The sequence below is a fragment of the Talpa europaea genome, assembly GCF_964194135.1.
Source record: "Talpa europaea genome assembly, chromosome: 8".
Taxonomy (NCBI): domain Eukaryota; kingdom Metazoa; phylum Chordata; class Mammalia; order Eulipotyphla; family Talpidae; genus Talpa; species Talpa europaea.
Genome location: NC_140075.1, coordinates 35177597 through 35202911, shown reverse-complemented (window position 1 = coordinate 35202911; position 25315 = coordinate 35177597). Strand labels below are relative to the sequence as shown.

General features: G+C 39.5%; 1 protein-coding gene across 2 annotated transcripts; it reads left to right on the top strand.

Annotated features, from left to right (window-relative positions):
• Positions 1-1678: 1678 nt before the first annotated feature.
• Positions 1679-25315, top strand: SLC30A4 (solute carrier family 30 member 4; the record flags this gene model as incomplete). Of its 2 annotated transcripts, XM_084239893.1 has the most annotated exons (7): positions 1679-2072; positions 7342-7488; positions 20564-20717; positions 21719-21920; positions 22754-22859; positions 24009-24143; positions 24758-25315. In XM_084239893.1, the coding sequence occupies 7 exons, from the start codon at positions 1682-1684 to the stop codon at positions 24910-24912; spliced, it is 1290 nt and encodes a 429-aa protein (XP_084096019.1). In that variant the 3' UTR covers positions 24913-25315. The 2 variants fall into 2 exon arrangements, with proteins under 2 accessions (XP_084096019.1, XP_084096018.1); XM_084239892.1 differs by lacking the exon at positions 7342-7488 and having other exon boundaries at positions 1682-2072.

Below are 25315 nucleotides of genomic sequence, written 5' to 3'. Positions count from 1 at the left end.
AGCTCCCTCTCCAAGTTGACCTGATTGTGCAGCCAATTTTACCAACTTGCCAGAGAGGCAGCTGCTCGAGGAGAGAAGAGCAGCCTGCCCTCTCACTTAGCCTGAAAGCTCGAAATTCATTTTCTGCCGAGCACCCGCAAACAGGGTTCCCACCCAAGATTCCCAGGCCCTGCCTCGGTGGAGCTCACGCAGGCCCGCAACGCCGGACTGGGGCTGGACCTTGGGAGTCCACCCACTTAGCCCACAGACCCCGGAGGCGTGCGCACTCGGGTCCCAGCCTGGGGGGGGAGGAAGGTTCTGCCTGCGCGTCTCCCTCCAGCAGTGGCAGGGGCGTAGGGGTAGGGAGGCGCAGGGGGTGAGGGGTGCACAGGGGGTGGGGGTGCACAGGGGATGGGGGGGCCGCAGGAGGTGGGGGGACGCAGGGGATGGGGGGCCGCAGGAGGTGGGGGGCGCAGGGGGTGAGGGGGGCACAGGGGGGTGGGGGGCGCAGGGGATGGGGGGCCGCAGGAGGTGGGGGGCGCAGGGGATGGGGGCCGCAGGAGGTGGGGGGCGCAGGGGATGGGGAGCCGCAGGAGGTGGGGGGGCGCAGGGGGTGAGGGGGGCACAGGGGGGTGGGGGGCGCAGGGGATGGGGGGCCGCAGGAGGTGGGGGGCGCAGGGGATGGGGGCCGCAGGAGGTGGGGGGCGCAGGGGATGGGGAGCCGCAGGAGGTGGGGGGGCGCAGAGCCGGGTCGCCCCTGAGGAGCCGGGTCGCCCCTGAGGAGCCGGGTCGCCCCTGAGGAGCCGGGTCGCCCCTGAGGAGCCGGGTCGCCCCTGAGGAGCCGGGTCGCCCCTGAGGAGCCGGGTCGCCCCTGAGGAGCCGGGTCGCCCCTGAGGAGCCGGGTCGCCCCTGAGGAGCCGGGTCGCCCCTGAGGAGCCGGGTCGCCCCTGAGGAGCCGGGTCGCCCCTGAGGAGCCGGGTCGCCCCTGAGGAGCCGGGTCGCCCCTGAGGAGCCGGGTCGCCCCTGAGGAGCCGGGTCGCCCCTGAGGAGCCGGGTCGCCCCTGAGGAGCCGGGTCGCCCCTGAGGAGCCGGGTCGCCCCTGAGGAGCCGGGTCGCCCCTGAGGAGCCGGGTCGCCCCTGAGGAGCCGGACCCGGCGCCGCCCCGCCCCTCGCGGGAGCCCCCGCCCCGCGCACGGGCCTGCGTGTCCCCGCGCCGACCCCTCCCTCGCGCCCTCGCCCGCGCGCTCAGGCGCACGCGCGCGGCCCGGCACGGGGCGGGGAGAGGCGGCGGCCGCGGCGCTCGGCCCCAACCTGTCAGCCCCGGGGAGCGAGCGCGGAGCGGCTGCCTCTTGGGGCGCGAGGACCGCCCCGCTCCCCCGCGCCCGGGGCCGCGTCGAGCCAGCCGGCCCCTCCAGCCGGCAGGGGGCGGGGAGATGCGCGGCCGCGGGAGGCTGCGCCCCAGGTAGACACGCCGCCCCCTCGCGGAGCCCGGACGCCTCCCCGCCGGCCCTGCGCCCCCCGCCGCCCCGGGCTTCGGAACTTGCGGGCAGAGTCGGGGCGCCTTTAATTTCTAACGTGTGTGGTTTCCACAGGATGGGGAGGGACGCGCGGCGCGGCCCTCGGGGGCCGGCGCTCCGGTGAAGTAGGAGCCGCCGCCCGCCTGCACCGAGCCGTTCCGCGCCGCGGCCGCTCAGCCTCTGCCATGGCCGGGGCCGGCGCGTGGAAGCGCCTCAAATCGCTGCTGAGGAAGGATGACGCCCCGCTCTTTCTGAATGACACCAGCGCCTTTGACTTCTCCGACGAGGTGGGCGACGAGGGGCTCTCTCGGTTTAACAAACTTCGAGTTGTGGTGGCCGAGGACGGGTCCGAAGCCCCGGAAAGGCCTGTTAACGGGGCGCACCCGGCCCGCCAGGCCGACGATGATTCCCTACTGGACCAGGACTTACCGATGGCCCACAGTCAGCTGAGCCTGAAGGTGGACCCCTGTGACAACTGCAGCAGGCAGCGAGAGTTGCTGAAGCAGAGAAAGGTGAAGACCAGGTTGACCATTGCTGCCGTGCTTTACTTGCTTTTCATGGTTGGAGAACTTGTAGGTGAGTTGTGTTGCCAACTCACTTTACCTTGCCTGCACAATCTTTGTCCAGCTGTGGTTACACGTGATGTGAAGTTTAGACTTTCTTTTCAGGAAGGCTGGTGGTGCTTATGGAGATAGGGCTGTCGTGATGGGGCCACATGGATCCAAAGTGCGGATCAACCTAAGGGCGAGAGAGACTTTCAGAGATAATGGGACTTTGGCTTGTAGTGCGCTCAAACTGTCATCTGCTGTGAAGTTTTGAGGCCATCCTCTTCATTTCTATCTCGTAACTTCCTCTTTTAAAAAGAAATTCTGCAGAAACACCAGGTTAATTTTTGCAGCGTTTAAAATAGTAAATGATTCTGAAATTACTTAGAGTCATAGAACTTTACATGATGAAGGGACCTTGCTGAACACCTGCTCCACCTTGTTCACAGGTCAGGAAGCTGAGGGCACGAGATGTTAAATAAGTTGTAAAAAAAATACTTAAGTAGCTGATAGAAGAAGAGCCAGATCTGTGTTCCAGTTTCTGTGTTTTTTTTTCTTCTGTACATTTATCTCTTTATGCCATTTCTTTTTGTGTTTATAACAAAGCGATTTGCAAAATTAAATTCTGCCAACGAACCTGAAAGTTTTTCACTGTAAAGAAGATCTAAAAGGAGCCAGAGGGCTTCTCCAGGTTTTATTTTTCATTTTTTTGATTATTCAAGTAATATGTCCTCACTATAGAATGCATTCTTAGTTTAGAGATTGATTTCACGGTCACAGTAGTTTAAGTGCTGAGTTCGCTTGGTGACAGTTTACAGAGTGACATGAAAGCAGGGAGATTATTCTCCCATGTTGTCTCTTAATGATGAATTATGACAAGAAGAGAGGGAGCTGTCTAGATTTCACATGCTGGCTGGAGAGTGTATGTAGGAAAATACATTTCCTACCTCACCTCACCACTTCTCCCCATGCTCACTTCAGCCATGCTGGCCTCCTTTCTCTTTACACTCATTCTGTACTACCTGCAAGGCCTGCAAATGGCAGTTCCCTCTGCCTCAGTGGCTTGCAAGATTTTTGACCTCACTATAATAATACACTATGTGACGTGTACATGCATTCATAGGTAGACACATCTACATATGTTACATATATATATAACAAAATTTTTATTTTATGTGATATATTTTCATTTTTTTTGACTGTGGTCCCAGCGCACTTCATTGATTCCATGGTCCACAAATGAATAAACTACTTAACACTGAATGCCTCTACCCAGATCTTCTCTTAGCGCGTTTCTTGTCATTCACATCTCATCTCAGAAAGATACCTCTGAGAAACCTTTACTGTCTGACTAAAAAACCCCTCATATCCCCTATTCCCTGGCCAATTTTAAAAACCTTCAGCATCTGAGATTACCTTATTTGTCCATTTTCTTGTTTAACACCTGTCTTCTTTACTGAATTCCCAGTACCTAGAATGACTATCACAGGGTAGATACTCAATAATTTTTCTGAGTTAATTGTTATTCTGCAGACAATTATAAATGACTAAGTTATAAAGAAATTAAGGGAGTGAAGCTGTGGCCAAGTAAGGCATGGTCTCAGCAGACTGATTCAATGACTTGCCCAAATTCACACAACTAGAATACTGAATCATTCAGACTTGGTAGTTCTTGAACTTAATATTTAATATTTGAGGTTTAACATTAATCATATTTTCCCCTTAAAATTAGTTTATTTTGCTTAAGTTAAAGTTAAGATATAATTGTCCTGATGTACTACTTTTAAAATTTCTTATTTAGTAAAAGTTGTTTTGTGAAGGCCACAGTGAATATTTCCTCTCAAATACTATTGACAAATATGAAAATCTTTGTTAAACAATACAGAAGTGCTAGTACTTAGGCTAGACATTAACAATATTCTTCTGAACATTATTCATTAAACAGAAGAGCATTTATTAAAGTGTCAAAAGCACTTAGGAATAAAGGAAGTATGGAGAAATAAAAAATGAGGTGCTTTAGAGATTTGAGAGAGGACACTTGATTTTGAATCTTTGCCACTAACTTGGTCTGAGACATTTGACAATGTCTATTCTTTTCTTCCATTCAAGGAAGTATTTTTGAGTACTTACTATAGTCCAGGCATTGTGCCACATGTTAGAACAGAGATTATTATGATCCCTACAATCTAAACCATTTAGCCTAATAATGAGACAGATACTAAATAAACATACCATTGAATTTAGAATTCAAATGATCTTATGTGCTATGAAGAAAAAGAACAAGATATAAGATATAATATACATGATGTAAGATATAGGTAAGATATGTAAGATATAATAACCATAAGATATAATAACCATAGTTTACATGTGAGTGAGGTAAAGTTAAACTGAAAAAATAATAGTAGAAGTTATTCAGACAAAGGGAATAGAATTTTCCAAGGAAGAGGCAACATGTACAAAGGTCCTAAAACCTTCAATTCTTTAAATGGAACTAAGAAGAAGACCAGTTTGGCCGGAATGTTGTAAACTAGAGAGAAAGAGGTAAGGGGATCAGATCAGGCAGGTCTTGACAGACCATGTTAAATAAATGTAGTTTTTATTTTAAATATAGTCATGTGTTGCTTAACGATGTTTTGGTCAACAATGGACTGCATACATGATGTGTTCGCAATAAGCTACACCATATAGCCTAGGTATATAGTAGGGTATATCATCTAGGTTTGTGTAATTATACTCGAGATTTGCACAGCAGCAAAATCACCTAATGGTGCATTTCTCAGCATGATCACATCAGCAAGCTGAGCTTCACTGTACAGTGGAAGTTAGTGAAGATTTTTAAGTGGAGAGTGACATGGTTGGATTTACCTGTTTAAAAGATTACTCTAGCTTTTATGTGGGGAATGAGCTGGAGGGTGCAAGAATGGAACCAAGTAAGCTCTTCCATAGGTCCAGGCAAGAAATGCTCATGTCTTTGTCTAGAGTGAATACAAAAAAATGTACCGATTAAGAAACATTCTAGAGGTAACACTGACAAAGCTGGATGGTTTGATAGGGGTGTAGTGGGAGAGCAGTGTGTCAGGAATGATTCTGAAGTTTCTCACCTGAGCAGCTGAACATAACATGTCTAGTAACATGTCTAAGGAGTTATTAGCATGAATTAGTAGTTCAAAAGTGAGATATCAATGTCGACATACAATTTGTAATGTCCTAGGAATGGGAAAAAATTATCTAGAGAGCCAATCTTGAGGAACTCCAGTTTTAGGAGCATGAAAAGTTGATATCTGTAAAGCCATTTTAAAATGGAGCCAGAGAACCAGTGCAGAGAAATTTGCTTTACTTGTCTATGAATTGGACCAAAGACCTCTGGGCCAAAAGCAAGCAATTTTTTTAAGACACTATAAAGCAAACAACTGTTTGAAAACTGATGATTGTGAACTTTGAGCTAAAGGATAGAAACATTCCCCTTTTCATCCTTTCTAGAGAATCAGTAACAAATTATGTACACTTAAGAGTAATTTAAGTCCCTTAATATTAATCAATTCTTTCCTCTAGCTACTTACCTCATCCTTCTCTTTTTTTCCTGTAAAAATCTGACTTTCTCCCTCCTTGGGGCAAGTTTTAGGTTTTCTACCTGAGTTTCTATCTGTGTGTGCTGAATTACAATTCTTTAGTCCCAAATAAATGCACTTTGCCTTTTCCTTTCATGCTGAAGTTTCAGATTTAGATTAACAGAAGTCATGCAGAGGGCAAACATAGCTCAGAATCCAAGAAAAGAGTATTTCAAGGTGAATTAAATAAGCTGAAACTGCTGAAAAGTCTAAACTGCTAGTAAGATGAGAACTAAAATATCTTTTGGATTTAGTTACCAAGTTATTGATTACTTTAACAACTCCATTTTTGTTGTAAATGAAAACACTTGAAGAGTGAATGCAAAAGATTTCAAGTAAAGATAGCAAACGAATTCATGCATTTAATATCACTCTTTCCTAAAACCTTTCTTAAACTATGATAAAAGAACTCTTAAAAAGTGTGTATATAAATATATGTGTATATATATAATTAAAGTACATAAGTGTGTATACATACATTTATATGTGTATATACATATATGCACATATATATGTATACATACCAATCCACACAGATGGGGAAAACTTGAGAGGTTTCAATGGGTAACACAAATTTGAAAAATTAGAAGGAAAACAGATAAAGAAATAGCTGATTTAGTAAACCCAATAAATCCTAAGCAAGCAGTGGGGAAAACCAAGAACCGACCAGTTTATACTACTAGTACATCAGAATCACTTATAAAACTTAAAAACATAAATTGCTGCACCAGAGTTTCTAATTAAGTGGGTCTGGGGTAAGTCCTGAGAATTTTCATTTCTAACAAGTTCCCAGGAGAACTTCATACTTCTGATCTGGGACTCAGTTGAGAGCTATTTCACTAAAGAATCCTAAATAGGCCCAAAATTGGTTGCACCAGGTACTTCTAGAAGTGTGGTTAAAGAAGAAGGCTAAAACAAGGAAAATTAGTTAAAACCTGTTTAAGAACAAATCTGATAATAGTATTAATAATATACTAATAATAGTATATTTATATAATTAGTATCCAGAGATAAGGTCAGTCATGTATCCATGAAAGAAGAACAAGCTGCTTTAGAAAGGGAATTCAGGTAAAGAAAAGATCTTTTGACCAGTAAAAGCATAAGAATAAAATTTTTCAGCAGAAAAGTAAAATGAGTTAAGGTAATCTATACAGAGGAAAGCAAACACATAGGAATTAATAATAACAGAGAAAAGCCAAGGAAATCAGTATTCATTCCAATCCCAAATAATAGAAATTTTAGAACTAGAGAAAGCAGAAGAAAGGAAATAATTAACAAAATACTTAAAGAAATTTCCCCAGAACTGAAGGGTATACATTTCTAGATTGAGTCAACCCACACTCCTGCACACTGCTGTACATTTCACTTTCTATTGGTAGGATTAAAACGTTGCATAAAAGCTAAAGTGCTAAGACAAAATTTCTCTTTATTTTTTTAGCCCCCAATTTAGTAGTTCTTAATGTTTTTTTAAGGTGACTGCCTACTCAGAGAATCTATTCATAGGGATGGATCTGCTCACCAAAAACACATACACCTTTTTAAAATGGTTTGTATATAATTTCAGTATACCCCGAAGTAACTATAATGAAATAAAGATGTAGTAGTAGGCATTGATATTTTGTGGGATGTTATACATTTTTGTTTTGATTGCTAATGTTTATTATTTTAATTCTTCCCTCTCACCCTAAGGTGGATACATTGCAAATAGCCTAGCAATTATGACAGATGCACTTCATATGTTAACTGATCTCAGTGCCATCATACTGACCCTGCTTGCTTTGTGGCTGTCTTCAAAATCACCAACCAAAAGATTCACCTTTGGATTTCATCGCTTAGGTAGGTAATTGGGAATTCTTTTAGGTTTACAAGAGTAAAACCACAATGAACTAGAACCTTTGATTACTGAAATCTCTCTGGTGATAGCCTGATTGAACAAAGCTAATGAAAAGAAATGAACAAGATCTATTCAGATACCTATCTTCCAGGAACATTCAGCCCAGTCAGCTAGACAGCTTACACATATAAAATTATGTATCATTATTCTCCAAATGTAGTTCTCTACATCCTGAAGATGTTATCAGAAAAAAAGTTTACCTTCTATTTACTGAACCAAGCAAAACTATATGGCTTTAATTTGCTAATGCGTTTCAGTTGTCTTCTTCCATGTCAGGCATTCCAACCAAAGCTTTCTGGAGCCCAGGTTTAAGCATGACTGTAATATATATATATATATAGTCATATATAACTCTACATATATAATATACCCTGTATGGCTGACCTTTATTGGAGCTATTCTGTCAACATAAGTCTGTAAATACTGATAAAGATTCATTGCTTAGCCAATGAAGACTTTTTAAAATCAGTCTCCTAAACCTTCTTCCAAGCCTATCGATGTACTTTCCTATAAAATATAGTTTTAACAAGAACTCTGCTAGGCCAGTTTAACAGAAGCAAACTCTCAATATCTGATCAGTCATCCTTCAGGTGATGTCTCATGGCCCTGCCTTCTCTTCAGCAAGAAATCTGTTAGGTTGGTAAAGTAAAATTCCCTTTGACCCTGATGTTTTCTCTTAGTAATTTTCTAGCCATCAACACTCCCTAGCCCCTTTCTTGGCTATAACTTCCCACTTGCCTAGGAAGAGTGCAGAGTAGAGCCCAATCTTTCATGCTCTCCCCATTACAGTAGTCCCTATAAACTATCAGTAAATAGGTTACCCCCATGAATAAACTCTTCTTTACCATATTTTAATAGTATCACTGAATTTTCTTTCTTTATCAAGGCACACATTTTAATTTTCCAGTTTTGAAAAAATTCTAATATTTACTTTTGGTATTTTCCCCCTTACATTGCTACTCATTTTTGTGCAATAAATGAATAAATTCTAATATTTAAAAGGTTAAAGTCATAATGTTACACGCGTAACACTGCTTCTTTGTTATGTTTTGTGTTTTTGGTTTTTTACTTATTTTAAAAAATATTTATAAAACAGGGCCTCCTTGGTAGCGCAAGGAGTTAAGTCTCAGCATTATGAAGCAATCTGCAGCCACTACAGCAAGAATTCACTCCTGGCCAGGGAGCTGACCCACATGGTGTAGCAGACCTCTCCTGTCTCGCCTGCTGCTCCCCTCAGCAGTGTATTTCAGTAGATTTGCCTGTTCTGTGCCCCACTCTTGTCTCTGGTGAATCCTCTCACCCTCACCTCCACCTCTGGCCTATACCCCAGCTCTTATGTGCATAAATAAATAAATCTTTTAAAATAGATATATGACAATTTACCTAAAGTACCATGTATGACCAGATGTCATTTACTTGGAACCCCAAGGTTGACATTTAGATAACTTCAACAAAACCCATCTTAACCAGAATTAATATAGTTTTATTTTGTAGGGACTCTGGCACTGGCACGGTTTATCTATCAAACAGTTCCTCCTCTTTGTTACTTTTGAGCCTGATCTTAACTTAGCATCTGTGTCTTCTAAAATCTATGACTTGGTCTTGTAATGCAAAACTTCATGTTGTGTCTGAATGGCTGTATCCCAAGTAACTATCCAGGTCATCAGGGAAATTACCTGGTATCCCCACCCTCGGCACTCCCAGCCACTGTAGGAAAGCGCTAAAGCCCCAAGTCAGATTTTTCTGTTCTAAGTCACTGCAAAATGCATGTGGAAGTGTTCCCATGAGAAACCCTGCTGCTTACCTTCATATTATGCATTTGTTTACTGATTGCCTTGGGGTTTGTAAACAACTTCAGAATGATTTTCAGACTTCATTGTTTTGTGATTTAAATACCTGCATTTTAAGATCTAAAACTCAAGTACAGAATCATGGAATGGGGATTTTTACCTTTTCTTTGAGAGTGCATTTCATTTAATGCTGTGGTTCTTAACCTCTTTTAGGTTATAGACCCCTTGGAATTCTAATAAAAACAGTAGAATTCTCCCTTAGAAACATGGGGTATCAGAACATAGCAAGTCCTACATAAAATAAATTAAGAATCCATAATTATGAAAATTCCATTAATTGTCAAAGAAGTACTTAGTGTTTATCTGCATGCAGGCACACCTCGAAGATAGTGCAAGTTTTCTTCCAGACCTTCACAATAAAGCAAATATTGCAATAAAGCAAGTCACACCAATTTTTTGGCTTCCAAGTGCATATGAAATTTAAGTTTACACTGTACGGTAGTCTGTTAAGTCCTTAATAGCATTCTGTCTAAAAAAATTAATGTGCATACCTTAACTTAAAAAAAAATCTCTTGCTGAAAGAATGCTAACCTTTATTGAGCCTTAATCTTTTGCCAGTGGAAGGTCTTGCCTCCGTGTTGATGGCTGCTAATTTAGTCAGGGTGATGGTTGTTGAAGGCTGGAGTGACTGGCGATTGCTTAAAATAAGACAGCAATGAAGTGTGCCACATCAGAGAACTCTTCCATAAAAGATTTCTTGGTAGAATACAATGTTGGTTGGTAGCCTTTACGCCACAGAGGAACTTTTTTAAACAATTAGCCCTCTCAAACCCTGCCACTGATACACTAAATCTGTTGCTGTCATTTCACCAATGTTCATAGCTTCTTTACCAGGAGTAGATTCCATCACCAGAAATTATTTTCCTTACTTGTTCGTTAAATACCTCATCCATTAAAGTTTGATTATACATTTTCATCAATTCAATCACATCTTCAGGCTTCACTTCTAATTTTAGTTCTCTTGTTATTTCTACCGCATCTGCAGTTGCTTTCTTAATTTGAAATCTTGAACCTTCAAGTCATCTGTGAGGGTTGGACTCAAAATCTTCCAAACACCTGTTAATGTTGATATTTTGAGCTCCTCTCATGAATCACCAATGTTCTTCATGGCATCTAGAATGGTAAATCCTTTTCCAAAATATTTTTAATTGACTTTGCCCAGTTTCCTCAAAGGATTCACTATCTGTAGTAGCCATTCCTTTACAAAATGTATTTCTTAGATAATAAGACTAGAAAGTCAAAATTACTCCTTGATTCATGGGCTGCAGAATGGGTCCCATGTTAGTAGCCATGAAAACAATGTTAATCTCCTTGTATATCTCCATCAGCGCGCTTGAGTGACTAGATGCATTTGTATAAGATGCATTTGTCTCTTTTTCTGGCAGTAAGACTCAATAATGGGCTTAAAATATTTAGTAAACTGTGTTGTAAACATATATGCCATCATCCAGGCTTTGTTGTACCATTTGTAGAACATAAGCAAAATAGATCATTTTTAAGGGTCCTAGGATTTGGGGTATGGTAAATAAGCATTGGTTTCAACTTAGTCACCTGCTGCATTAGTCCCTCACAAAAAAGTCAGCCTGTCCTTTGACGCTTTGAATCCACGCACTGACTTCTCTCTAGCTATGAAAGTCCTAAATAGCATCTTCTTCCAATATAAAGCTGTTTCAACTACATCAAATATCTGTAGCCACCTTCCTTCCTCAGTAATCTTAGATGGAACTTCTGGATAATTTGCTACAGCTTTTACATCAGTAATTGCTGCTTCACCTTACATTTTTATTTTATGAAATGGTTCCTTAAATACCTTGTAGCTTCACACTGCTAGCTTCACACTTTTCTCCCTCTGCAGCTTCCGCTGCAAAGAATAAAAGAAAGTGAGGTCTGTGCTCTGGATTAGGTTTGGGATTAAGGAAATGTTGTGGATTTAGAGTAAGGGAATGTTCTGTCCTAACTCCCTTTCCTTTGCAAAAAGCAGCTTCTGTATATCCAGTTCGAGACCTGGAGGCAGCAATTTTATTACAGAATTCTACATCCTGACCAGTATATAGACGCTTCTGATTTGACAAGTTTGGAGCTTAAAGAGAATGACCCCTTAACAACTACTCAGAAACTGTATTTTCTTGTTCCTTTTGAATAAAACCGAACACATTTATTTATTTATTTATTTTTAAAGATTTATTTATCTATGCATACAAGAACTAGGGTACAGGCCAGAGGTATGGGAGGGTGAGAGGAGTCACCAGAGACAGAGAGGGGAACAGAACAGGCAGCTGACTGAAATACACTGCTGAGGGGAGCAGTGGGCGAGACAGAAGAGGTCTGCTGCACCATGTGGGTATCTCCCTGGCCAGGGATTGAACTTGTGCTGCAGTGGCTGCGGACAGCTTCATAGGTTGCGTCTTTAACCCCTTGCGCCACCAGGGAGGCCTAAAACCGAACACATTTAATTGCCTTGGGATTCTACATGAAGAAGTAGAAAATTAAGTTTCTTGGAGATTTCTTCTGCACTGACAATAGTAAATATCAAGCCATAGTTTCACTGTCATTGCCATTTTATGTTTGTGTATGGGGACAGCATTCTACTTTAAAGATCACAGTTTCTGTAGGTTTTTGATTGGTATATATTTATCTATGGACTTGGTTATGGATTTTTGATTGGTGTTTACAAATACCCGTGAGAGGCAACAATGAGAAGTAATTAAGAGTACAGTCCCTGGGCCTCACTGGTGGCACTTATTCTCAGCACTATGAAGCTATCACCAGCCACTGCAACAGGAATTAGATCCCCTGCCAGGGAGCTGACCCACATGGTGCAGAGACCTCTCCTGTCTCGCCCGCTGCTCCCCTTAGCAGTGTATTTCAGTAGATCTGCCTGTTCTGCTCCCCATTCTGTCTCTGGTGAATCTTCTCACCCCCCACACCTCTGGCCTACACCCCAGCTCTTATATGCATAAATAAATAAAAATAAATCTTTTTTTTTTTTTAAAAAAAAAAAAAGCACAGTCCCTGAAATAAAAGTTTTGGTTCCCTCACCTTACTAGTTTGACCCTGGACAAGTTACCTAACATCTTTATGCCTCCATTTCCTGTTGGTAAAATGAGGCCAGTAATAGTGCCTGTCTCCTAGAGTTGTTAAGAATAGTGAAGGAGTTAATATCTGTAAAGCATATAGAAGAGTGCACCAGCATTTAAAAAGCAGTCTTTGGGCCTCCCCGATGGCGCAGCGGTTGAGCGCTGGGTTGTGAAGCTGCCCGCAGCCTTGGCGGCGCCGGTTCGATCCCCGGCTGCTCCCCTGCCACCGGAGGAGGGTCCCACATGGCGTGCAGGCCTCTCCTGCCGCCCGCTGCTCCCCTCAGCAGTGTACTTCGGTCCTTCTGCCTGCTCTGCTCCCCGCTCTGGCTCTGGTGAATTCTCTCACCCTCCCGCGCTTCTGACTGTACCCAGTGCATGTATAAACAAAACAAACAAACAAACAAACAAACAAATAAATAAATAAAGCATGCCTCTATGGGGGGAAAAAAAAAATAAAAAGCAGTCTTCACTTATTCTCCTTTTATTCAGTCTTATTTATTCTCCTCTAGAAACAACTTAAAATGAATTCAAGATTTATATGTGACTTTTCTGTATCTATATAGGAATGTCACTATAAATGTGGAGCATCCAATCTTTAAATTTTTTGGTTAAACTTTATAATGTGGAAACAAATCACATTTACTATTCTAGGTGCTAGAGAGCAAACAAAGGTGTTTCATCTTGATGGTTCAAAAAGTTTTTAAAGATGTGCTTTTGAACTCAAGACTTTATGAACCTTTTTTAATTTTAGCAAAAAATTAGCCAGTCAAGGTAACTGGAAGGCTGTAGAATTAAGCCCAAGAGTCACTTTCGTTCTGTTGCTATTCTCCCTTCCTTAATGTGAACTCATAGGTTGTATAAAATTATCCAGGTTTTTCTTTTTATTTTTCTTTTCTTATTACTTTATAGTGAGCTACAGTGGCAGTTCTTTCGGAGAAGAGGGGGAGCAGGATAGGCACCATATGTGAGTTATTTTTAAATGCCTGATTTACTTGACTATAAGTATGTCATTAGAAATTAGTAAAATTGAAAACCTAATGAAACCACACCATGGGAGAAAATCCCACAAGCCCTAAGGAGCTGTATATGGCACTGTCTCCCAGACAAAGGGAAATGCTATTCAAAAGGGAGCCGTCCCCATTCCCTTGCTTGCTGTCTGCTTTTATCCTTCACTATGGGTTATGAGCAAATAAGTGGCCTTTATTTATGTGACTTTTTTTCCAGTTCTTGGGCTGAAGAGGCTGAATGGGTTAGATAAAGGTAGTGATCATGTGAAAAGACTGCAGTAAGCAAAGTTGTTTGTATAATAATTAAAAAGCAAGATTTATACCTTGGTAATGCAAATCACCAGCCTAGGTTAATGGCAAAGTGACAGTGCAGGAGTCTTAGCAATGTGTAGTTCTGCTGAGCAAAGACCTCTGGCAGATCTGGCTAGATGACAATTGTCTTGAGGTAGGTATTCGGTTATAATACTAATTCTGTAGTTTGTTTTTATATCCCCTGATGCAGAAGCAGAAAGTACTCAGCTACAAAAAATCATTCCCTATTTGTAACCAAGGAAACAGTCTCTTCCTTAGTCAACAATCTAACAGCTTCTTTCCATGACAAGAGTAACACCTATTAACTATTCACATCTTAGTGAGAGTTACATCAAATCACATGAACATCTATACTCCCAGAAATGGGAGTTTTTACTAAGGCAGGAGGAGCATCTGAGTGGTGGTCAATGTTGGACTGCTAAATGTGAACTAGAGTACCAGGCACCGTAGGTATGGAGTAGAGTGAGTGGTAAGAAGGTAGAAAATAGGATATTATTTAGAATAGGTGGGAAGAGGATCCAGAGAAGACTGTGCAGTTTAGCTTGGCATTCTAGTGACAACAATGGTTCCTGAGAATCCTACATGATATCTTTAGCCTGAGTGTAATACAGTTGTCTTGTGCTGAGTTAAAAAACATACTAGTTTGGAAGTTCTAAGCCAATCCAACACAACCCACTGATTTTCCTTCTGTTTCTTTTCTGCCTTCTTCCAAATTGGAACCTCTAGTGTCCAATTGGAAGAAGGTAGAAAAGAGAAGTTAAATAAAGAAGAGAGAGTCTATCTCCACTCTCCCTGGTGATTTTTATAGACTTGTGAAACCTATCTTTAGATGCCTGCTATATATAGTTCTTTGAGGCAGTAGGAGGAATAGAAAGACAAGTGTTCTGTAATTTAAGTGACATATCCTCATTATTGGCATCATAGCGTGAGAAAAGCTAACAGATATGGTAGGCCAGTATATCTAGGCCGCACTCATGAAAGCAGCTTGCTTGGGTTGAGTGGTATTTACATAATCAAAGCAAATTAACTACTCAATCACTGAATAAGTGCTCTTGCTGCACCTCCCCCTGCAGTGACCTTTAGGGCTAACCGTCCCTAGGTCCGGCTGGGCAACCAGCGCGCAGGGGGAGAACAGCAAAACCCTACATACCTGCTGGTCCGCGGCATGCTCTATAGCTACCTGCTGAGTAAGTGAATGATATATTCAGTAGTATAGGATAGGGAGATAGGGAGTAAATATGTAAATAATACAACATAATCATCATTTTTAGTAAGTGCTATAAAGGGTTATAAGATAATGTGATGAGAATGACAGAGGACTCAAATACTTCTCATAGGAACCTTGAAACTCCGGTTTTGGCAACTTACTAATGTGTTAAGGTGTATAATAAACTTTTCATATTTTACAGTACTACTGAAACTTGATAGCCATCTCTGTTTTCTCTCATTAGCCATTCACAGCAAAACTTTATTCTCTGTGAAATTCAGTATATTCTGGTCTTTAAATATCATTGAAGCAGTACTTTTCTACTTGCTCGGTGGGATGCTGCCCTATCATGAATCTTTTAATAAAGTCAATTAGGTAGCTTAAAAAAAATAAAGATCATTGATCATAAACATTTGCTTTTGCTTTTATGCAACAGAAAGAAAAGATCCCAGCGGTGTAAAAAAAAAAACAAAACAAAACATTTATTCATCTTACTTCCTACTGCAGTGCTACATTCAGCCAGGTGGGGTGATTTAATTGTGTGTAAAGTAGTAAAATGTTAGAAGTACTATTATAATAGGTCTTCTAGAATTTCCATAAAAATCTCTTTGAAGAATTTTCCATTTATGGTGAATTTGTGGTCAGTCTTTTTCACCTAACTTTAACAGGATATTATAACTTTCACAGAAATCTAGGGTTTCAATTCTGTATGTTATGCTCTCCTTTTGTCTTGAAAAGTTGTATTGTATGTATGTGACTGGATACCAACCCAAGGTCATAATTTGGTTGTTGATTGAAAACTTCCCTCTCTCTTAGATGTTGTGGGGAAAAGACTATCTTGCCTATGTTTATCTGCATTCCATCACATTAAAAATACTATGAAAAAATGCTAAAATACTGATTAGCCCTATTCAGTTCTAATTAATCCATATTTCACCAAAGTTTAATTTATTCACAGTGAAAGAGCTTTTTGTTGATTTTATCAGAATAAATGATCATATTACTAATCTATTAGGGTTTTTTAACTCGGTAGTATTATCTGTGCCTTACACTTTTCAATTATAAATCTCAGCTCTGAAAGTGTACTGAAATTTTTCTTTTGCATTTATCAAAGATACTTTATAGGTAATTAGAATAGAAAATTATTAAAAATGTCTTTGTTTTTCACCAAGGGAACTAAACATGAAGCACATTCCTTATTAATTGCTGGAAAAGGGATGTCGCTGATAGCAGTGTCCCAATGTGTGATTTGAAAACTATCTAGGAATCAGCTGAATTCCAGTGCTCTTAATTGAGGGCAGGCATCTGATCCTTTTTATGCAGTTCAAGTGGGTTAAAACTGTAATGTGGAGGGCCTCCCTTGGTGGCGCAGCGGTTGAGCTCTGGGCTGCAAGTCTACCTGCAGCCTCTGCAGTGCCAGTTCGATCCCCGGCCCCCCGGCAGGGGTCCCACATGGTGCGACAGGACTGTCTCGCCCACTGCTCCCCTCAGCAGTGTGTTTCGTCTGTCTGCCTGTTCTGCTCCCCGTCTGGCTCTGGTGAATTCTCTTGCCCTCCCGCGCTTCTGACTGTGCCCAGCGCTATAAATAAAATAATAATAATCAAACAAAAAAACTGAGTTTTCAGCTGCTGAGTTTCAGCTGCTGGCTTCAGGACCACAGTAGGCCTTCTGAGTCCTCCATCCCAAGAAACTTTGGTTTTGTTTTACTTTGACTTCCCATTTTGCTTTATTTTGAATGTGGTTTTACCTTTTTTGAGAGTTCACAAAAAAGCAATTTCAAGTGTTCAAGAAAATTATCACTGGGATGCCAGATTTAGCATGTGTGCATACATGCCACAAAAAACAACTACAGGACACCTCGTATGTCTGAAATATTGCATGGGACATAAATTAAAAAATTACCCTTGTTTGTCTGAAATGAAAATTTTACTGGGCATGAGTATTTTGCCTGGCAAACCTAATATCACCCAAGCCAAGACACTTTTAAAATGAAATGGGGCACAAGGAATAATATTTATGCTAGAACAACAGGTACAAATAGGATTTTCCTGGCAAAACTGGAAAGTATGGTCAACCTAATTAGAGGGGGTTTTGAAAGAATTTTTAAATTATTGGTTTTAAATTTTCCTAAGAAATCAAGTCTCTATGTTCTTTACTTATTTAACTACAGAATCTTTATACATGTAAAAAGTATTGCTTTAGTAGTTCATATTAAAAAGGATTAAGACACCTTAAAAACTATGGTAGCCTAATGACTACTTTCAACCTTGACACATAATTAAAGTTATCCTTCTTTGTGAAAAAAAGGAGGCTACTAGTTCGTGAGTAGTATAGTTTACAATTTCTTTAATTATTGATTCTTTATATTATTTAAGTTTACTTTGTTTTTTTAAAGAAAAATATATATAAATTTAATCAAAATTAAAAGATATTATGAGAAAATAGAAATTCAAGCTAGAGAGGAGAAAATATTCACAATACAATATACCTTACAAACAACATAGTGTGTATTAGTGCCTACTAGAAATTCACAATTAAAAATAGTCATTAAATTAGGTAGAAACTACAACAGTTTACTTAAAAGGCATACAGCCAATAAGCAAATTAAAACCAACGTTCAATATAATTAAATATCAGTGTAATATGAAATAAAACTAAATGAAATACCAGTACTTGCTCTACTAGAATGTTTAGTACATATACATTACATACGTATAGATGTATGTAAACTTTGCCATCAGAATTACAGCATCAGACAAGAAAATATCATGTTTTTTCTGTCTTGCCTTTGGCTTAAGTCTCTTTTAACCTATTTGCTGCTTGTTTAGGAGAATTTTGTAAATAATTTATTATTCATATTTAGCTTAACCTTCTTAACTGTAGTCTTTTATCGGCTTCCCTAGCTCAACTGTAGACTAACTTCATTCTGCGAACTCATCCATAAATATTTGAGTACCTGCTACATACCAGCCACTCTACTAGTGTTATGGCATATGTCACATGGAAAAAGACTTGGTCTTATTGGGGAACTTAGAATATGTGCTTGATATGGAAGTCTCTGCACAGTTTTGTATTTCACTTGGTCTTTTCTCTCACTTCTTCAGCCCAATTTCTGTTTCAAAGTATGATGATTAATATGTGAGGAATAGGAATTATATGGTTTTTTTGGTCTTATTCCAACATCTGATACAGGATATTATTGGCATATTGGCTACATTAATGAGATGTTTTCAGGTACTTTTTCCAGCAGTTGTTGTAATTTATGCATTGTAACTAGATATATCAAAGTCCAGTTTACTTCCTGGGACCTTTGAACAGTGATCTGTCCCAGATAACAGTTTTCTTTTTAATAGTCAACAGGATTAAAGTCTGGTTTCCCAAAAGAGAAAGTTTTCTTTAAACGTATTTTCTTGAGTTTATTGTTCTAAGTGTCCATACTTTTTAAATATAATGTTAATTACTCTTTTTTTAAAAAGATTTATTTATTTATTTATTTATACAAGCACTGGGTACAGTCAGAAGCGTGGGAGGGTGAGAGAATCCACCAGAGCCAGAGTGGGGAACAGAACAGGCAGACTGACGAGGTACACTGCTGAGGGGAGCAGCGAGCATGGCAGACTCGCGCCATGTGGGACCCTTGCCCATCGGGCGGGGATCGAACCGGCGCCACTAGAGGCTGCGGGCAGCTTCGCAGCCCAGTGCTCAACTGTTGCGCCACCGGGGAGGCCCTAATGTTAATTACTCTTATTTGTACTTACATTGCCCTACTTTTTGTAATTTTGAAAAGATACAAAATTATTTCTAATTTATAGTCACACATAGTAGAAAATGATAGTCATGCTGTAGAAAATTCACAAAGATGACTCATGTAAACATCATCCTTTCTCTCAGCTACCCATTCTCCTCATAACCAGTTTTTATCAGTATTTTATCTTTCCAGAGATTTCATATAAAGATCATTATTTATGTATTCCTTTTTCTTTTCATATAAATGATAACATGTTATATGCACTGTTATATAATTTGCTTAATTTTACCTAACTTTCTTAGAAAATATTCTGTTACAAGTTCCCTACTAATCACATTTTTTATTGTTTCCAATTGTTTGCCGTTATATATGATGCTTGAGAAATGGCTTCAAAACATACCTCATTGTGCACATGTGTAACTCAATTGCCGTAAGTGTGTACAGTGCTCCCAGAAGAGGAATTCCTGGGTCAAAGCGCATTTTACTTTTTAAAATACAAATAGGGCCTGCCTGGTGGCTCAAGGGGTTAAGACACAACCTATGAAGCTGTCCTCAACCACTGCAGCACGAGTTTGATCCCCGGCCAGGGGGCTACCCACAAGGTGCAGCAGACCTCTCCTGCCTTGCTCACAGCTCCCCTCAGCAGTGTATTTCAGTCAGTCTGCCTGTTCTGTTCCCTGCTCTGTCTCTGGTGAATCCTCTCACCCCCTCCCCCGCACCTCTGGCCTGTACCCCAGTTCTTGTATGCATAAATAAATCTTAAAAAAAAATAAAATACAAATAGCTATATGGTTTTTCATATTATATACTTTGTTGATTGACATGTAAGATCTTTCCAGATCTTTTTTTGATAATACAGACATAGCTACAGTGAAAAATCTTATAGATATGACTGTATACATATGGATGTGTTTCTACTGGATAGATTCCTAGAATTGAGAAATATGTACATTTTACTAATTGCTTGTAACATATTATTTTTACTAATTGCTCCCCCCAAAAATAGTAGTTCTATTTGATACTTTCACAAGTATTATATCCTTTCTAACTCTATTATCAAACTTTTTAATTTTTGCCATATTAGTAAGGCACAAAGAAATAGTATTCTCATTTTATATTTTTAAGATTTATTTATGCATACAAGAGCTGGGGTACAGGCCGGAGATGCAGGGATGAGAGGATCCACCAGAGACAGAGTGGGGAACAGAACAGGCAGACTGACTGAAAGACACTGCTGAGGGGAGCCACAGGCGAGAGACAGGAGAGGTCTGCCTTGCCATGTGGGTTTTTCCCTGGCAGGCCTGGGATCTAACTCATGCTACAGAGGTTGCAGATTGCTTCATAGTGTGGTGCTTAACCCTTTGCGCCACCAGGGAGGCCCATAGTATTCTCATTTTAATCGTATTACAATTGATTTTGAGGAATTGGCCGTTTCTTCTTATTTTCTATATTTTACTATATGTGTCTTTACCCATTTTTCTTATGGGTTGTTCACTTTGTAATTGATTTTTTAAGTATATTTAAAAAATCATGCATGTTACAATGTGATCATGTATATTACAAGCATTTTTTCTTTTTTTTTTCCCACTGTGTCTATAAACATAAATAGTTTGATGCTAAGATGTAGGTGGGAAAATATGGTGGGAGTTATATAGTAGAGGATTCACATCAGTCCAACTATAAACATTTTTTAAATAAGAAAAATAATATGACAAAATAAAGGATATGCGGTATAGACAAGAGATTGTACTATATTTGGCTTGCATAAAGTGTAACAGCCATCCTGTGAATATATTTGTTGTTTTTTTCCCTCCAGAGGTTTTGTCGGCTATGATTAGTGTGCTGTTGGTGTATATACTTATGGGATTCCTCCTGTATGAAGCTGTCCAAAGAACTATTCATATGAAATATGAAATAAATGGAGATATAATGCTTATTACTGCAGCTGTTGGAGTTGCAGTTAACATAATGTAAGCACTATTTTAAAAAATAATTTAATAGACTACTTTTTAGAATAATTTTCACAGCAAAACTGAACAGATTTCCCTTGTATCCCCTACCCTCCCACATGCATAGCCTCTCCATTGTCAACATCCCCCACCAAAGTGCTATCATTGTTTCAACTGATGAGCCTAAATTAACACATTATCACACAGAGTCCAAAATTTACATTAGGGTTCACTTTCCTCTTGCTGTTGTACTTTCTATGACTGCACAAATTTATAATGACATGTGTCCTACCATTAGTATTACACATTCTATATTATTTTCACATCAATATTTTCAAGTACTGTGAACTTAGAAACCATTATACATGTATTTAGTAATGTGCACTAATACTCTTAAATTATGTATTACATTAATTTTTCTTCCCAAATATGGTCTATATGTGCTCTGCTAATCTCTGATCTAGTGGTTATAAGTTGAATAAAATCGAAAGTCCTTACAATATCCGTTTTAATAAGATCCTGTTTATTCCTCTAACTCATATCCTAACACTCTTGCTCATTTTATTTTAGCCACATTGACTCTCTTATTTTAAGCATACAGAGCATATTTTCAACTCAGGACCTTTACCTGCTATTCCTTCTATCTAAAACAATACTCTTCCACCACCACTTGCTTCCTAATTTCATTCAAATCTCTGCTCAGATGGAATCTGAGAAACTGACCATTTCCCCGTCACTCTCCATTCCTTTGCAATGTTTTACTTCTCGTCAAAGCAATCACTGTGCCCTACAGTACATTATGTATGTGTGTGCCTTTCTCTCTGCATGAGAGGGACATTCACAGTGGATAAGCTGTCATATTTACTGTTTTGACCACAATGTCTGGAAGACTCCCTGCTACATAATAGGTGCTTAAACATTTATTAAATGAATTAGTTCCATGTTGCAACCCTAGGGTCTTGACTAGTAACAAATATTTTTATCAATGAGTAGGAAAAATAATGATGTTTTATTTTTAACAGAATGGGGTTTCTTTTGAACCAGTCTGGTCACCATCATGCCCATTCCCACTCGCTGCCTTCGAGTTCTCCTACCATGGGTTCTGGGTGTGGACACAACCATGGGCAAGATAGCCTGGCAGTGAGAGCTGCATTTGTACATGCCTTGGGGGATTTGGTACAGAGTGTTGGTGTGCTAATAGCTGCATACATCATACGATTCAAGGTAATATGATTGCTAATTTTTCTATTTTAAAATATATTTAATTTCAGCATTAAAACTAAAGATGATTGTGTTTGTATTGAAATAACATTGCATTATAACATTATATAAGTTTCAGGTATGCATCATTAAAAATCAGTATGAATATACATGACATTAAAGTAAAAGTGATTGTCTTTTTATCAGTACATAGGACACCAATCCAGTGCCCGTCCTATTTATTTTGCATTCATGCAAGCTTGAGTCACAAGTATAGTTTGTTGCTAACACTAAACATAATATATAGTATGTCCTTATGGGGAAACTTATGTGTGATTGGCTTTGGTAGCACGTTCACTGGAAAACTCAACGTTAAGCCTTCTAACTGAACTGTTAGGTTTTAGAATGTGCACTGGACTAGAAATCCAAAGATGTGGGTTCCTGTCTTGTCTCTGTCATGAATGCTTATACCTTGAGCAAATCCTTCAACTCTAAACTTGAGATCCCTTCTCTTTAATATTAGTGGCAAAGACCAGATAGATGATAGCTAAAATTTTGTGTACCTCTAGTATTTCATGGTTAAATCAGAGTGGGAGAGTTAGAGAAGTACAGAGTAAAACAACAGAACAAAAGATTGGACATCTATAAATGGGTCCCATGAGGAAAGGCATGTAAACATTGTAGGAAAAAGTGAAACTATTTCCCCATTGCAATATCCAAGTTCTAAAGATGTCCCCTCTAACCCTGCTAAAGCAAGCTAAAAAATAGGGGAAAAAATATGCTATGCTTTTTTGCTTTATAATCTGTTTTATGTCTGTCTATATTTAATGACACAATTTTGATCTGTTACCTTTCAGCCAGAATACAAGATTGCTGATCCCATCTGCACATATGTATTTTCACTACTCGTGGCTTTTACAACATTCCGCATCATATGGGACACAGTAGTTATAATACTAGAAGGTAAGATTTCACTTACTTCCCCATTGTGGGTTTATTGCTTCCCTAAATCAGATTGAGGGTAGGGGTGTAGGGGGAACACTCTAGGGTAGAAGCCATGTCTTTTCCTTTGTTTTACTGATACTCTTTAGGCTCTAGTAATACTACCTTATATGTGTGTAACATTAGAAGCAATGCACTGTCCCATCTATGACCAATTTGATCCTATAGTAGATAAGAAAAGATGGTAAGGCAGACTGTTATTCCCATTTACCAAGTAAGAAAATTGACACTCAGAGGGATAACAGAACTTGATTGAGGTCATGTTGCAATTAAACTGTGTATCTGGGACAAGATTGCAATTCTTTGGTTCTTTTTTTTTTTTTTTTTTTTAGTTTTTTTATTTTATATTTTTCATTTATTTATTTATTTATTTATTTATACAAGCACTGGGTACAGTCAGAAGCGCGGGAGGGTGAGAGAATTCACCAGAGTCATAACGGGGAGTAGAGCAGGCAGACTGACGAAGTACACTGCTGAGGGGAGCAGCGGGCAGCAGTAGAGGTCTGTGCGCCATGTGGGACCCTCGTCCAGCAGCCAGGGATCGAACCGGTGCTGCAGAGCCTGCGGGCAGTCTCGCAACCCGGCGCTCAACTGCTGCTCCACCGGGGAGGCCCAATTCTTTGGTTCTTAATGCAATTATGTTTTAGTGGTTTATTAATTTGTTAATTCCCACTTAACTTGCTGCTTGGCTATATTTTATACATGTATTTGTGTTTTTAACTATATTGTTTTCAACATCCTTGCCTTGCTGATATTATATATAAACATTAAATATAAGTTCTCAACAGTAGGTTTATCATAAGTGGATGTTCCTTTCTTTCTTTTTCCTTTTTCTTCTTTTGTCTCCCCTAGCATATTTGTTAAATACAGTATTCTGGTTTGACTGACATTTCATTTAATGAGAATGAACATTTTTATAAGAATTCATTAACCTCATATATACTGTATATGTGCATGGTTTACCCTAACATATTAATACATTTAAAAGTGTTTTTTAAACTGAAGTTGGTAAAGCCATTTGGTTTCTTTGACAAAAATACCCTATCAGTAATATGTAACTTTTTCCCCCAAATAAACTTTACTTATAAAGTATATATTCTAAACTAACAGGTGTGCCAAGCCATTTGAATGTAGACTCTATCAAAGAAACCTTGATGAAAATAGAAGATGTACATTCAGTGGAGAATTTAAATATCTGGTCTCTCACTTCTGGAAAACCTACTGCCATAGTACACATACAGCTAAGTATGTTGTTGACAGTAAATGCTGGGGTTGGTGGACTTCTAGCTTTGCAATTAAACATTTGTGCTTATAATTAAATAGGAAGACTTTACTGCTGGGAAGATTTGTTTTAAGGGAGGGGTGAGGCTCTTTAGAAGGTGAGTTGCAGGTCAATATTGATAGCAGAGCGATAATTTTCAATCTCTTTGAAATGATGAGATTTACAGATTGATTTTTGCCTCCCAATTAGAGTCATTAAGTATATTACCATGCTTTTTCTACACAAGAAAATCTAGACTCTGTTTTTATTTTCTGAATTTTTTTCACAGATGGAAGCTTTTTATTTTGTTTTTTATAAGAATAATACATGTGCCTGGTTTATTAAAAATGCAAAACATGAAAGACTTGTAATTTTCTATTATTTCTCTGCCTGATAGTAGACTAGAAAGATGGGAATAATGAGAAGCTATTAATGGCTTTGTAAACTGATAAACGTGTCTAACAGAATACCTTCAAGGAGGTATTCTTGATAAAAATGAAATGTTTGCAGTATATTAGGGTTGTATTTCCCCTATGTCTTATTTACTAGGGTGTAACTCTGTACAATGAATAGTAATGATGTTTTCTTGACATTGCAGTTCCTGGAAGTTCATCCAAATGGGAGGAAGTACAGTCCAAAGCAAAGCATTTATTATTGAACACATTTGGCATGTATAAATGTACTATTCAACTTCAGAGTTACAGGCAAGACGTGGACAGAACTTGTGCAAACTGTCAAAGTTCCAGTCCCTAATTTTATGTACACTGGGGACTACTGCCTTATTTATGCTGAAGTCATAGACATGAGAGCAATAAATGCAAACCTAAATGAGAAAACGGAATACCTGATAGCTGTGTCCATGTAAGCACTGGTGTCTCCAAACAGTCCCTCCAGCCTGACAGTGCTAGTTTTTGTTTAATGGACAAATAAGACTTCACTATGATTTTCAGATGAAGATGTTTCCAAAACACTGTTTACAGAATGAGACATGACTCTACAGATACCTCATAGAAGACAATCCAAGTTCATCATATGACCATTATGAGAGAGTGCATGTCTTAAAGGAAGCATCAAGAATTCAGTATTTGTATCTAAAATTCCTTAAGGATCATTTTATAGCAAACCAGTGCTAGAAAACTGATTTTTTTTTTTTATT